General features: G+C 42.7%; 1 protein-coding gene across 3 annotated transcripts; it reads right to left on the bottom strand.

The window, feature by feature from the left end:
• Positions 1-1,621: 1,621 nt before the first annotated feature.
• Positions 1,622-15,325, bottom strand: LOC128099360 (histone-lysine N-methyltransferase SETMAR). 3 transcript variants are annotated; one of them, XM_052721248.1, is made up of 2 exons: positions 15,170-15,325; positions 1,622-3,053 (listed from the first exon to the last, which is right to left on the bottom strand). In XM_052721248.1, exons 1-2 carry the CDS (start codon positions 15,275-15,277, stop codon positions 2,250-2,252), a joined length of 912 nt encoding a protein of 303 aa, XP_052577208.1. In that variant the 5' UTR covers positions 15,278-15,325; the 3' UTR covers positions 1,622-2,249. The 3 variants fall into 3 exon arrangements, with proteins under 3 accessions (XP_052577208.1, XP_052577207.1, XP_052577209.1); XM_052721247.1 differs by having other exon boundaries at positions 15,122-15,324; XM_052721249.1 differs by lacking the exon at positions 15,170-15,325 and adding an exon at positions 6,469-6,549.
• Between the last annotated feature and the right edge of the window lie 389 nt (positions 15,326-15,714).

The raw sequence follows: 15,714 nt of genomic DNA, 5'->3' as shown, positions 1-15,714 counted from the left end.
GCCAGCCTGGACTACCAAGTGAGTCCCAGGGAAGGCGCAAAGCTACACAGAGAAACAGTCTTGAAAAACCAAAAAAAAAAAAAAAAAAAAAAAAAAAAAGAAAGTACATGAGGATGTGGTGGTTTAAGTGAGAATAACCCTCATGGGCTTATACATTTGAATACTTGGCTTGCAGTTGGTGGAACTGTTAGGGAAGGATTAGGAGGTGTGGCTTTGTTGGAGGAGGTATGTCACTGGGGGTGGGCTTTGATGTTTCAAAGACTTGTACCATTCCCAGTTAGTTCTCTCTGTCTTGTGTTTGTGGATCAAGATGTGAGCTCTCAGCTGTTTCTGCTGGCATGCCTTTGCCATCATGGACTCTCATTGGAATCCTAAGCTTTATTAAACACTTCCTTTCATGAGTTATCTCAGTCATGGTGTTTTATCACAATAATAGAAAAGTAACTAAGACACACACACAAATCTCAAGTGTTTCATTGTATTCAGTTTTCTCTGTGGCTGAAATACCAAGGTGATGGGTGCTGATGTGTCTCCAAACAGACTGTCTTCTGAATATCCCTGAATCAAGATGGAAATGTTCAAGAGAGGGTGAGTGAAAAGCAGCAAAGGGCATCTCAACAAACAGTGAGTCCAACATTTTCTCCCAGGGATTTCCTTCTGGTTTCTCCTGTAGCTTGGGTCCTTTAGCAGCAGTATAAGGAAAAGAGCCATTTTGGAGTGAGACATACAAGCTGACTTACAAAAAGCAAGCCATAGATTTCAGAGAAATCAAAGGAACAGAAGAGTTGTCAGGGAAGAAAAATTTGACATTGTACCCTTGTAACTTGGGACATTTCACGTATCTACTATCTTGTTTCTAAGGGAGTAATTTCTGATGCTATGAAAACACAAACTCTGATGTGCTCATAGCACCTTTACTGAGATAGTTCCCAGACAGTTAGTTCCCTTATTTCTGATGGACAACTAACATACCTAGATTTTACACTGGAATAGGGTGTTATAAATAATATAAATCTTTTTAAAGCACAAAGCCTCCCTGTAGTATGATTTATATGTACTACAGAAATCAATTTCTTCTTACTAATAATATACATGATTGAATAATTGCCTTTTAAGATATTTAATTTCTACAGAATATATATAGAATGAACCTGATTATTAAAACAGCTGTCTTATTTATCTTGTGGTACATTGGCTGGAACCAGGAGCCTCTGCATGGTAGGCATGTGCTCCACCACTGAGTTATATTCCCTAGACTGTAGTTAACTATGTTTTTATAACAGCCTGTTTTAAGGAAGGCAGTCAGAGGCCTTTGTTCTTTCAGAAGTTTAAATGGAGTTATTCAACTCCCATCTGCTTCTATGGTGTTGACAGGGTTATTTTTATGTTATTAATAAATGAAGGAGTGAGGTTGTTTGAGGTTTTGAAACCTAACTTCCCTTTGACTACAGCCAAGAGTGTAGTCAAAACTTTACAAGAGGGTTCCTTTTCTGACCTCATTATAAATGGAAATCATTCTCATGGCTGTACTTCACAATTGTTGGTTGATTTTTAGGTTTTAGCAGGTGATAATATCCTTCCTCCTTAATTCATGTTTAGAAACAATAAATAAAATCAGGAGTCAAATAGACATAAAAAACCAGCTTTCTTACTGAAAACAAAACCTGGCTAGAAAGCAAGGCTGAGGTCTTCTCGAATCATCAGGTTTACTCAAATGAAGACAACGGTGCCTTGGTATCGTAGGTCTCACCTACAAGTACAGGTCAGGACTAGCAGCACTTTCTATAGTTACAGGTAGCTTGTGGATTTGCTCTGTATGACCCTTTCCCGGGGTCATCTTGGATTTTGGATGGCTACTCCAACTTCAGCCATCAAATATACATTCTGGTTTCTAAGAAGAAATACAAGGATAACACTGAATGATTCATTATTTTCACTTGTATCCTGCTAGTTTGAACATAGTCATTTACCCACATCTAACTATAAAAGCAAGTATTCTGGAGAAAGGGTACAGCTGGACATTTTACAGTCTGGGCCACATTCTTGAGTTGAATTTAGGCAGCCTGGCAGAGGCAGGCCTGGGCATCCCCTGGTCTTTTTACATGGATGAGCAAGATGCTGAATACAAGGTACACTTCCCTTGAGGGTAGGTTGTTTGCCAGAGAGGAGCCAGGATGCAGATGGTCACTTAATGCTTGATTCCCTCTGGTTTATGTTCACAGAGATGCTGGCAGGCAGGACCTCCCTTCCTAACTGGTGTCTGGTTTTCCTAAGGGGCAGTATAGTGAACTGTCATAGGGCAAGAAGGTGGCACATGATGGGGCACCACAGTAACAAGGCTTTCTTAGCTGTGGTTTTCTCAGTTGTTCATGATCTATCCTTTCTTTGTCTTCACTGCTTATTCGATTAAGGAATCTTCCTGAATAGTCATAAGAGAGTTCTTCTCCTGGCAAAATATCTCTGGCTGCAAAAAGTGCCAGCTTAGGTACCATTGAGTCAATTCGGACAGGAATCATCAACAGGTTTGGTTCGCAAGAATGATTCAGGAATCTCCCAATATTTCCTATGTAGGTAGGGTCAACAAAAGTTTCCATGACCTGTCCATTATAAATGTGCTCCCTGATGGCGATGATGTAATTCGGGTCATGTGTTGTTTGTAGGTGAATTCTTCTCTGTACTTCAGAGAACCCTAAAATCTCCCCAGCATACTCACAGACAAATCTTCCCTTGGGTATAGTTTCCAAAGTCTGAAGTCCCCAGCCCTTTTTATCCGTTTGGAACACCTGGAGACAGAACTGCAGACCATTCTGGACCACCCTGTTTCTACAGTGTTCACCACAATGGCAGAGGACATTGCATTCGAAAACTGGTTTGGCGTACTTTGCTTCCAATCCTATGTCTCTGAGGCACAGATTGTCATCATAGTTGTTCTCATGGCGGAGACAGGAGCAAGTGCCAGGGAGACAGGGAGTTTTGACACAAGCACACCCAGGAAAGGTTATTTGTGTGGGGTCGATGTCTGCTCCAGGCCCAGCCACGTGATCAGGAGTATACTGCAAAAATGAGAAATGCTGGTTAGAGTGGCAGTCAGCTATTTCATGTGAATGTAATGTATGCACAGCTTTTGGTGTGGATGTTTCCTAATTCCAGCATATATGAAATATGACAAAACAAACCTGTAAAAACACAACACATTGAAACATGACCCAAGAATATCCTTCCACTTAAAGAAATTAATTTTTAAAGATTTCTTTTGATTTTTACTTCTGTGAATATGTGTCTGTGTCTGTTTTATGTGTGCCGGTCCCCCATGGAGGTCAGAAGAGGACATATGACCCTCTGGAGCTGAAGTTACAGGTTATGAGCTGCCCGAGGAGTGCTAGGAACCAAACTCTGATGCTTTGCAAAAATAGCAAGTTCCCTGAACCAGAGACCTCTGTCCAGTCCCACAAAGTAGCTTCCAAAACTTTAAAGTTTTGTGGTCTTACAGGAATAATAATAATAGAAAATTTTTTTTCTATAATCAGGAATTGAAATCTTTGAAACTTGTTTTGTTTCCCTCATAGTTTTTGATATCAGGAACTGAAACTTTATTTTTTTTTTAAATTTTCTTATTTTTATTTTTTGGTTTCTTGAGACAGGCTTCCTGTGTATAGTCCTGGCTGCTGGAGAACTCACTTTGTAGACCAGGCTGGCTTGAAACTCACAAAGATCTGCCTGCCTCTGCCTCCTGAGTGCTGGGACAAAGGTGTGCTCCACCACCGCCCAGCTGCAGCTTTTTTATTCTTTGAGACTTGCTTATGTGTAAATGATGAACTGTGATCATAACCCACCCCATTCCAACCCTCTACACCCACCTCCCAGTGTCATGTCCCCCTGTTTTTTAATAGCCACTTAGTGCTGCCCATATATGCACAGATGTGGGGCCGTCTCCTGGAACATGGGTACCCTGTCAGTAGTCACACCCCAGAGAATGTTCTTCCTCCTTTCAGCAGCTATCACCTGCCAACAGCCCGAGTCAGGGGAGGTGCCTCAGGCCTTCCTGCCCGATCTGTGCTGGGACGTTGGCTGGTTTGATCTCCTGTAAGTCTTCATAGCTAATCACAGCTGCTGTGCATTCGTGAGTGCAATGGCCACACCATGTTCAGAAGGCAGCATTTCACAGCTTCCTCCCCACTCTCCAGCCCTTACATCTTCCCCGCCTCCTCTTCTGGGATGTTCCTTGAGCCTTGCCAGGGGTGGGAGGGTTGATAAAGATGTTCCACTTAGGGCTAAGCACTCATAATCGTTTATTCTCAAGCACTTTGACCAAAAACTACTAAATTTGATGCCTGCATGAAGTTCAATATTTTATCCTTAGCTTTTTTTCCCCCTTTTAGCTTTATCTGATAATATATCATTATGAGTCATTCCAGGTATTTTCCCCTGGGGGTAAGAAAGTCATTAATGTGTAAATCAATCACAGAAATCATTATAAAATGGAATTTATTAAATAGGTATCAATATATAAATTGTAGATGTATCTGATACGTGTAAAGAAATTCTGTTCTTATTCATAAGACAAAGGGATAATGTGAAACATTGGTGTTTTAAATGTACCTGCATTGTCAAAACATTACATTTTTTTTTTTTTTTTTTTTTTTTTTAGGTTTTTCGAGACAGGGTTTCTCTGTGCAGCTTTGCGCCTTTCCTGGATCTCTCTCTGTAGACCAGGCTGGCCTCGAACTCACAAAGATCTGCCTGGCTCTGCCTCCCGAGTGCTGGGATTAAAGGCATGCGCCACCACCGCCCGGCCAAAACATTACATTTATAAAGCAAGAAAAAGCCTCCAATCTAAAATCTCTGTGGAAAGCCTGCTGTCTTAATTCTTTCCTTACAGGTGTTAAGGAGAACAATTTTAAACCCTTAGAGTATCTCTTAGGACTGGGGAGATGGCTCTGTTGGTAGAGTGCTTGCCATACAAGCACAGCTGTCTGACTCTAATCCCCTGAAGACACGTAGAAGAGTCTAATGTGGCAACATGCACCGGCCAGGCTAGCACTGGAGGTGTGGAGACTCAGGATCCCCAGGACTCGCTGGCCAGCCAGTCCAGCTGATCAGTGAACTCCAAATTCAGTGAGAGACCCTGCCTCAAAGAGAGATGGTGGAGAGAAACCTCCGGCCTCTATACATACGGCACACACACACACACACCCTCTTAAAGACCTAACAAGCTTTATGTACAGAAAAATTGTTGCTTACATGGAACTTTATTTATATCCACCTCTTTCCAAAAAGGACTCAATGAGATTGTTCTTAAAAAGGTAAGGCAATGAACAAAAGGCGAACGTGAGGCATGCCATGGCTTGGGTAAATACCCCTCAAGGGCCTATGTGTTCAAGGGTTGTCCTCAACCTGTGCTCCTATTGGAAGGTAGTGTAACCTTTAAGAGGTGGAGCCTAGTAGGAGGGAGCCTGTTTATTGGGATCCAGTATTTCCCTGTGTTTATTCTGCTTCTCAGCTGCCATCAATTCTGTACTACATATTTCCACCTTGAAGAGCTGCCTTAGCAAATCTTAGCAAAAGGCCAAGAGATGGGACCAATCAACTGTGGACTGACACTCACAAAGTGTGAGCCCAAAGAAACTATTCCCTTCTATGTACAGTATGTGGGGTGGGGGCAGGGGTAAGATAGCTTCTAGCTGTCCTGAAACTTCTGGGAATCCTTCTGTCCCAGCCTTTAAAGTGCTTGGATTACCATGCCTAACAGCCTTTCAACTCTTTAAGCTGATTATCTCAGGTGTTTTGTTACAAAAGCAGAAAGCTGACTAACCCAGGGTGAAAGAAACATGTCCAGTGGGCTTAGACAGAAAATGTGAAGCAGAAACAGAATGAACAATTGGCTTCATCTGGAATCAGTCAGTTCAAAGAGGGTGCATGATTAGATGTGAGTCTTGCACTGTCTGTAAGAAACAGTCTCACTACTGGAAGCAACACTGACTTTTCTAGTGCAGATACAAGAAGGAAACTTCACTGATGTGTCCTTCCAAACCATTCTTTTGTAGGAGGCAGTTCCTGGGGACTGTTTTTATTCTAACTGTTAGTAAAGTGGCATGCCACAGTGCCAACAGAGTGGTTCTGCAAGGTACCAACTGCGTGGCTTTTCATTTGGGGTAAGGATTTTACAGGATCCCAAGGGATGCTGGAATTGCCCATCTCTGGTCCTCTGTTAATAGGGTGTCTCCTGGGCCCAACTTCAGAAAGACATTGAACAGCATGTAGTGACACTCCCTGTGGAGGCTTGGTGGAGCTGTGCAGTTAAGTGCAGAAGCCTATACTTTAAAAAGCACAGAACTGGAGGAGGATTGGCATTCCTGTTGAAAGATTAAGAAGGTGAAGAGTGGGAGTCTGGGGTGGGGGGCAGGCCAGCCTTCTGCTCAGACAGTGATTCGGGGGTGTTAAAGAGCTTCCGCTCGCATTGTGTCTTACCGCTTTAGCTGTGTAGGGATGTCCTACAGAGATGAAGGAACTCTCAAAAAAGATGCCCCTGTCCATCAAATGCCGTGAGTGCTGTCTCACCCAGAACCCACTTTTGGCTTTTTAACAATTCAACGTTGAAATGTAAATGGTTATTGAGGCGTTTTAAGAAGTAGCTGTAAAATGAAGATTTTTATCATCTTTATGAAACTTTTCATGAAGAGTATTTTTAAACTGATTTGTTCCTCAAGGAGCATATCCTTTTAAAGTACAGCATTAAGTCACTGAACTAGAAAATGATTTTTTCCCCCAATACAGATGACTCCTTGTAAAATAAGTCTGACTTACTGCAGTTTTCTAACCAGGAGAGTATTTTTTCCCCTAAAAATTAGTTCTGTTTGATTCTTTCTACTTAAAAATTAAAAATATTTTTGAGACTACTTTATTATATTATTTTATTTATTTTTGCTGTACTGAAGATTGTACATAGGGCCTCACACATGATAGGCAAGTACTCTACTGTTGAGCTATAGCCCCAGTTCAGAATTTACTATGAAACATTCTTTTATATGCTTTTATATATTTTCCTAGCATGTGCAAGGAATGTGCTTTCATTTGTAACATTCGATAGAGATCCAGACAGAGATAGACATAGACATAGAGATAGACAGATGAATACATTTATATATATAAATATATAAAAATTCTGTAATTAAAATTGTTGTACAATCTGGCAATTTGAGCTCCTTTACACTGGGGTTACAGATGGCAGCAAATTCCAAATGATCTTCAGATATCTCTGAACAGACAATACAGACTTCAAGGTAAATTTCCAGTTTGGCAGGAAGTGTCTCTAACCATTGAGCCATTTTACTAGCCCAGAATAAAAAATACGTATGGAATTGTTGACCATGATACCGGTGATTATAAATCATTTAATCTTCATCTTTCTTCATTTTTTTCCTGCATAAAAGGTTAGAAAAAATACTATAGAAGAAAAATATTTTACTGACTTTAAAAATAACTATAGTGAAGAAAAATCTTCTGAGGGAGGGAGATAGTTCAATGGTAGAGTTTGCACAGCATGTAAAAGGCACTAGGTTGGAGGCTGTGTACTACCAAAACCAAAACCAAAACCCTCCAAATCTTTTAAAAACTGCCTAACTTAATATATTGTTATGTGATTATCCATCTTTTCAGAGATAATTTGAGGTCATCAATCATTAGACGTGCTATTCAAATGCTTATGTTCAGCAAACTGTTAAACTTCGATGCTGAGAAGTGTGGTGTTGCAAACTGGGAGGAGACACTTGCTCTTAGCTGAAATGTATCCAGTGTGTAACACTTTACAAAGTCTGTCTGTACCCTACTTCCTGTTACAGACCTGTGGACCAAGTCCATGCACAGGTTACTGAAACCTGAAGGCTGCTTGTGCCTACAGGACACCAAGGACAGAACAGGGCTTTGGTCACAGCAGATGGGCTTTCCCCCCAGCTCCTCCCAGAAGTCCCTCCACTCTTGATGCAGGGCTCTGGATGAGGGTTCCAGATGGTTCTGGAAGCTGACCTGGCTAAACAGAACATCACTGTTCTTTTCAAGTGTTTGGTTTGGGAGTGGGGGTACAGCTCAGCTGGTAGAGTACCAGCTCAGCATGCAGGAGGCCCTGGGTTCCATCCTTAGCACCACATAATCCACGGCGGAGGCACACAGGCTTGTTGCCCTCAGCATTCTACAGATGGAAGCAACAGGAACAGAAGTTCAAGGTCACCCTTGAAGTTGGCCTCAGTCAGTAAGAGACCCCACCCCAAAAACAAAAACACAACAGAGAACAACGAAAGTGTTTAGTTTGTGGCCAAGCACACTTCCTAAACCAGAACAAAGAAATACAAATCTGGGTTACTGACACAAAGAAGGAAGTAGGGCTCCACAGAATGCGCAGTATCAAGTTTACCACTTACACAAAACCCCCCTGCCCAGCCAAGTACTGTAAAGGGAAGCAGAGGTGTGAATAGTGTGTTACAGCTCTGAGGGGAAGGGTCTCCCCAGTGCACGCGACGCAGCTTTGAATGGAGAGCTTTCCCCTATACAAGTTTTATAGCTCTGAAAGGAAAAGTATCCTGGCCGTCAGGAGCCTTGCAAAGTCACACTGCACAACAAACCTCACACGAGGGATTTATTGGGAGGGACACAAGAGGGTGGTTGCCTCTGCTTGGGCGAGAAGCAACAAGGAACTGAGCAGGAGGCAGGCTTTAAATAGGCCTTCTTGGAGGCACAGTTTTCCAGGGTGGGGATTGGTGGGATTTTAAGGCAAGCCAAGGGATTGGAAGGATTTCCTGCTCAGGGACTGGTGGGTTTTTGGGCTCAGGGATTGGTGGGTTTTTGAGCTCTGGGACTGGTAGGTTTTGGTGGGTTTTGAAACGCAGAAGTGGGCTTGAACCTTTTACTCTACAAACAGGAAGTACAGCGGTGAGACATTACTAGATATCAGAGTCTTGATACAGACAGGTCTAGGGTAGCCACTTTTGGACATTTCCATTTTGTGAGGCAATCTTTTTCCCTCCACTGCTTGAGCCAATTTGAGGGATGTTTATGTTTCATGCAATCAAGGGAGTCCTGGCTAGTACAGTAGGGTGAAAGCTGGGAATGGTGATAGTTAATGGCTAGAAAATGTCGTCAGAAATGTAAATGAACAAAGAACTAACAGGTTTCTAACTGGGTTTAAGATACTGGAACAAACTATGCAGTAGTTCAGGCAGAAAAACCCACAAACACATGACCGTGGTCAGGAACATAAGGCCAAGCCACAGGGGCTTCTTAGTGCAGAAGGTGGACTGTTCTGGAGTCATATACAGAGCCAGGCTCACATTACCATGGTGACTCTTGGCAAATGATTTGGTAAGTTGTAGATCAACAATTACGACAAGGAAAATACTCATATTGGGGGTGGTTATCACAGACTCCTAGGGAGATAATGCTACTCAGGGCCTGGAACTTGCTTTAAAAATATTACCTTCCCTTTACTACCTATCTGTTCTTTCTATCTCACTTATAAAGGAAAATACAAGAGAGACTCTAAGTAATTACAGTTGGGGCTGACATGTAAATTTAAGAAAAGTTAAACAGGTATTGTAGTAGGTGGTGAAAAAAATAGGTCCTGGAATTAAACTTCCTAGTTGCAAACATATCCAAACAAAAATCCGGGCTATGAAATACTTTCCTCACCTTGGTGACTTACTCATGTTGAGTGAGGAGAGTTAAGAGCTGACCCATCCCAGACTTTCTTCATTTATCAACAAACACTACCTTACTATTTTTTTTTTTTTTTTTTTTTTTGGTTTTTCGAGACAGGGGTTCTCTGTGTAGCTTTGCGCCTTTCCTGGAACTCACTTGGTAGCCCAGGCTGGCCTCGAACTCACAGAGATCCGCCTGGCTCTGCCTCCCGAGTGCTGGGATTAAAGGCGTGCGCCACCACCACCCGGCCTTACTAAGTATCTTATGTATATACTGGGATTTGGAATCAGCAGAAAAACATAAAGGACAAGAAGGGGACTTTTATTATTCTTGCATTGTCATATGCAAGAGCTAGAGATAAATGCAAAATGATCAGTGTGAAATGATTCCCTATAAGCCACATCCTGGGTAGAGATTCCAATTTTGTTTTCACAAAAATACTTGAGAGAAGAAAATATAAATAGTAATTATCTAGGAAGCCAAAATAGAAACAGCATATATGTGTGTGTGTGTGTGTGTGTATTTTATTATATTTTTTTCCACGCTCTTGGTTCCCCTTGTTCATGGTGATTTCTTCCTTCTCTGAACTAGGCTAGCAGGAACTAACTTGGATGTTGAATTGTGTTAAATGGGTAGGTGCCATCATTCAAACCAATGTGTCCAAAGGCAAAGCATGAGTTCTGGGGTATGTCATGAAGTGTCCTTCTAATCGGTAGTTCTAGACACAGAGCGGACACCCAGTTTGTTCTGATTGTTTCACTGCAGCTCTTGACAACTTCAATCGCAAGTTGGGGCTGTTCTGATTAACATTCTGTATCAAAGCCCCAGAAACTCAAGCACAAGTTTGTATAGTACTGGGATTTTAAGCATGAGCATGACTCTGAAGGAAGTTTCCTGAATTGTAAGGAATACTTCAGGAAGCATTGTGAAAACCTTCCTTCCTTTTTTGGTTGTGTTGAAAACCCAGCTACAAGAAACCTTGGACTTGGCCTCCAGCGTCACCAGTTTGTTTTTGCTTCTAACAGCTATTAGGAGACTGTGAGCCGGATAATTCTGGTCAAGGCCCAGCTGAGATCTTAAAAATAACGTTTGAAGTTGATCTGAGGGACCTGACAAATGATTAAACCTGACTTAGCTTGAGAGAACCAATTAGTTTATTTTCTCCTTGGCTTTCAACCCTGAGAACGTTAGGAGATGCTGGCTTCTAATGTGAGCATTTCAGTGTTCTCTTTTCTCTTTACACAGCACCCCAAAGCAAAGCAGACATAAAGTTATTTTTACCTTGAGTTTTTCATGCCTTAATGGTTGTGTGGGTCTGTGAAGCCAGGGCTTGCAGCAAGCAAGCTATTTTGACTTTCTTGTAAGATTCCTTTTATGTATGTGGAATACATGGAAGAAAATTAACTGAAGGTGAGCTGGGAGTTTAGGTCAGTGGTGAAGCATTTCCATGGCATATGCAGAATTCTACCCTGCATCCCTGGTATCCATAACACACACACACACACACACACACACACACACACACACACACACACACACACACACACCCTATACCACTAGTACCACTAGACAACCTGGGCAACAGCCAGGCTTGTCTTATACTGCCAAGAGTGTGGATTATGTTTTCTGAGAAGCAGTCATTTTTATCAGAGACCAATAGATCAACATTCCATAAACTCCTCCATCTTGTGAAACTCTCTTGTGAATTTACCTGTTTGCCAAACCCAGGGTGGCAGACTTTCTTGAAACAAAACTCTCTATAGCAACCTTCCCTGCCCACCTATTATCACTTAGCCAATCATGTCAGATTGTGAGGTTGAGCTGCCACCAATGGAGTGAGACACAGGTTAAGTGACCCCCCCCCCACTCCCCACCATGTGCTGCTCAGCTGGTGTGGGCCATTGTGCATCCTTTTGCAACAGTACAACTGCCTGGCTATTTACTTTTACTTTGTTCAGTATCTTGTGACACCAGGAATATCCTTTTACAACAGTTTCATTCTCCAGACTTTCATGTATGCCAGAAATGGTTGGTCTAAGGGTCAATCACATGACTTCTCTCCTCCCTCTTCCTTTGAAAAATAGACAGGTACTTATTTTAATTTGAAAACTATGATTAGTACATCAACTCCCCTGAGTTGATGGACACTAATGACTGTGAGGATTCTAAAGAAGATTTCTTATATAAACCTTTTAATTTTTGATGGTGCAAGGAATCAAACCCAGGAACTTGAGCATGAAACACTGTCACTGTGGTACATTCCTAGCAACTGGTTTTTGGAGACAGGGTTTTGTTATGTAGTATGGTGATATTTTATTTGTGCTGAAATGTGATTTTATTTGTATGTTAATAAAGTTGCCTGGGGATCAGAGCTAAGAGCAAGCCATCAGAGCTAAGAGCAAGCCATTAAGCAGAAGTCTGGCAGTGGTAGCACACACCCTTAATCCCGATCACATGGCAGGCAGAGTCTGTGTGTGCAAGGACACAGCCAGCTTGGTGACACATGCCTTTAATCTCAGTACCAACATAGAGACCTGGAGGTCTGTATAGACAGGCAGTGAGGAGGAAGTCATGTGTTTGGGTTTACAGCCAATGAGAAGGCAGAACAGAAAGGCAATAAAAAAGGCAGGACACAGGAAGAAGGTCTCTTTTCTGAGGGGAAGGACAGCAGCAACAGCGAGGGGTAAGAAGGTGGTCTTAGCTTTTGGCTGCTGCTCAATCTCTGGGCTTTTAACTCTGCATTTGGCTCTGTGTTTCTCATTTAATAAGACCGTTTAGAATTACATCTACAATGTAGCCTAGGATGGCCCTTACATTTATGATTCTCTTGCTTTTGCCTCCAGAGTGGTGAGATTACAGGCAACAGCCTGGCTAATGAAGTTATTCTTAGTTATGTTTGAATATAAAATAAAGTAGGCTAACAAAGAATTACATTGTTCCAACTGTCTTATGGATTGTTCTTAGAGAAGATGGCAAAGAAAAATACAATTCAAGACTGGAAACTTACTTGTAGAGTTCACAATACCACCCCCCACCCCACACACACTTCAGTGGCACAAACTGTTAAATCAATTCCACTGTTAGTGCTTTGAGGGCAGAGAGTATGTTCTTCTATTCTCTGCATCCCAACTCATCACTTGGTATATGTTTAGTTCTTAATGAATATTTATTGAAGTTACTTAAGAATGGAGCATTTTTTCGTTCATGTTAGATACTTCTAGGTTAAAAATAAAAGCAACCAAATACTGTCTTCTTCAACCAAATGAAGTCATCTTCTAGGCCTTATCTTATACAGAGCCTGGCATATTATAGGCACTCAATGGTTTGATGAATAAAGAAAAACATAGGTAGTCTTATCAGACATTCTGTAATGTCTGATCTTGAACAAGCTTTAAGGGCTCATTGGTACATATAGAGTTATCTACTTGTGTTATTAACAATAAACCACCAATGCAAATGCAGAAAAGTATTGTTGGCCACAAATCATAATTTGAGAGGTCAGTAACTATGGCTCACATTAAAATCTTGCTTTGCTTACAGAAATCTGCTATAGAAGTTATCACTCCATTTGCTGCCCACAAAAACCCTAGAAGGAAGGAGGAGGCAGCCCCAATTTGTACTGATAATAGATGGGGGAAAGGTATACAATTTTAAATCATTTTCACTTTGAAAACAAAAAACTCAGGCTTTGTGGAATAGCTAAGGTAACTAAACCATCATCTAAGTCCAACATCCAAGGGCAAAGCTCTTTCGCCAGAATCTTTGGGTATTCCCAATTCCTTAGGTAACCTTCAGACCACAGTCAGAGGGGTTGAAGGTTAGACCAAGGGCTTTGAGGTAGTAACAGTAGTGGGCATTTATTGAGTTCTTACAGTGAACTAGAAACAGTAATTCCTAAAGCAGCTATAAAGTGAGGTACTAGTACTTAAACTCTACACAAAAGGCTTCCAAGGCTCTGCATGTCCAAGACCTCTCAGCATGAAGGAGACCTCAGCTAAGTTTGACTCTAGGGGCTGAGATTCATAACCAGGTTATTCTTACATGAGACAGTTGAGACCAGACAGGGAACTGATTTGCTCTGACCCCTCAGTAAGTTCTGAGTACAAGGCCAGATAAAAATGCTCTTTCTGAAAAGTCACCCCTCTGCCACATATACTATAAGGAACGGCCATTTTACTGAAAGAATAAGGTAAAAATTCCTTTTAAGGTCTTACTACAAGTTCATAGAAAAGTATTAAATTCTGTTCATTTAAGAACCTTCACTTCAGGCCAACGCCTTTTTTTTTTCTTCCGAGAGAAAGCATGAAATTGGGTAGTCAGGGAGGGAAGTGGGCAAGGATCTGTGAGGAGTTGGGGGACAGAAGAATAAGATCAATGTATACTGTATGGTATTCTCAAGGAATAAGTAAATCACAAAAAAGTCAAGAAGGCTGCAGTTTCAGTGAACAACATTGATGAAACTCATTGGGTCGCTCTGTGTCTTACACACACACACACACACACACACACACACACACACACACACACACACACACACAGTTGAAGGGGCACCAGCCAGGGGGATGAAGGATTCCTAGGAGTGGGAGAGGGACAAAAGAGGATAGGAGTAGTGGTGGTACATATGATCAAAACACATTATGTGCTTGTGTGACTATGTCATCATGGAACCCATTATTTTGTATAATTAGTATCTGCTAATGAACATTTTTAAAACGCCATAATAAAACCAAATACCCTGTATACTAACATTAAAAAATAAAAGTATGAGGGAAAATAAAGAAGCCTGTGGTTACAGTCAGTTTGACAACTATTACCACATGAGGGAGCTATGCGTCTATCTTTCTCAGCTCCTAGGCAAGGTGCCCTAGCGCCCCCTTGGGCTGTGTGCAGCCCTGAAGTCCCGCCCAATAAGGAAGGACTTAGCCCCGCCCCCGAGGTTGTGAGCAGCCCTTTAGCCCCGCCTCTACATAAAAGAGCGCTCCTCTCACCTATTGGAGCTCCGAGCAGCTCTCTAGCTCCTCCCCTGGAGGCTGGGCGCAGGCCTCTATCTCTGCCCCTACATGAAGGGCGCAGGCTCCGCCTGGGGGAAATGAAAGCCGCCTTCTAGTCAACCCCTGCAGGGCTAAGGACAGCTCTCTAGGCTAAGGACAGCTCTCTAGGCTAAGGACAGCTCTCTAGGCTAAGGACAGCTCTCTAGGCTAAGGACAGCTCTCTAGGCTAAGGACAGCTCTCTAGGCTAAGGACAGCTCTCTAGGCTAAGGACAGCTCTCTAGCCCAGGCCCCAGAAGGCGAGCGCTGGCCCCGCCCGGGGGAGGGAGGAAATAGGACAAGCTCTAGCCCCGCCCCAAAGGAGAGGGCACAGGCCCCGCCTCCAGGGGAATAGGAGCGGCTCTAGCTCCGCCCCCGCCTCCATAGTCCCTAGTCCCGCCTCTACCTGGAAAGGCTTAGGCCTGGGCCCCGCCCCCAGAGGCCACACTCTCACAGGAAAGTTCTCCAGGCCGCGCGCTACATCTTGTTCTATCAGGGCCGCAGATTCCTCCTCAGCTGCTGCTATCCCGAAGGAACGTTTCTCCACAGCTTCCGCAGACATTTACAATCTCACTCCGCCTACTAGCCTGACCGGCTTGGGCCTCCCGGAGGATGCTGGGAGTTGTGGATTCCGCCGCCCCACTTCCTCATGGGAGTTATAGTTTTTGTTCCTCACAAGGGGCAGGTGAGGGCGATTCCTCCCTCAGCATTGTTGGGGTGCTTTTGGTCTGGATCCCACTGTCTTGAGACAGATACAAGCCAGAGAACTTGAAATGTTTTAGTTTTTCTGGGGAACCTTGAGAAGCATGGTCAGTTTTTTTGAGGGTTTAGTAGTTGTTTGGAGATGCACCTCCTAAGGAAGAAATAGAACTTCTGGAGAAGTTGGATGGCTGGTGGCAGAATTTGTGTTAGGGTCATCTCCTTGTAAGCTTACCTTCTTCTCGCCCAATCATGGGGGTGGGGGAGAAACAGGTTTGTTTTGTTTTGTTTTTTCGGTTT

Source organism: Peromyscus californicus, unplaced genomic scaffold (assembly GCF_007827085.1).
Source record: "Peromyscus californicus insignis strain IS unplaced genomic scaffold, ASM782708v3 Scaffold_6__1_contigs__length_162567912, whole genome shotgun sequence".
NCBI classification, from domain to species: Eukaryota; Metazoa; Chordata; class Mammalia; order Rodentia; family Cricetidae; genus Peromyscus; species Peromyscus californicus.
The sequence above is the reverse complement of the archived record's forward strand: the minus strand, read 5'-3'. Positions and strand labels throughout refer to the sequence as shown.

Coding starts and splice junctions, on each gene's coding strand:
- LOC128099360 (XM_052721247.1), bottom strand. CDS start 15,277: ATGTCTGCGGAAGCTGTGGAGAAACGTTCCTTCGGGATAGCAGCAGCT. Junction 3,054..15,121: donor CCAGGCCTAAGCCTTTCCAG/GTAGAGGCGGGA, acceptor TCATTTTTGCAG/TATACTCCTGATCACGTGGC.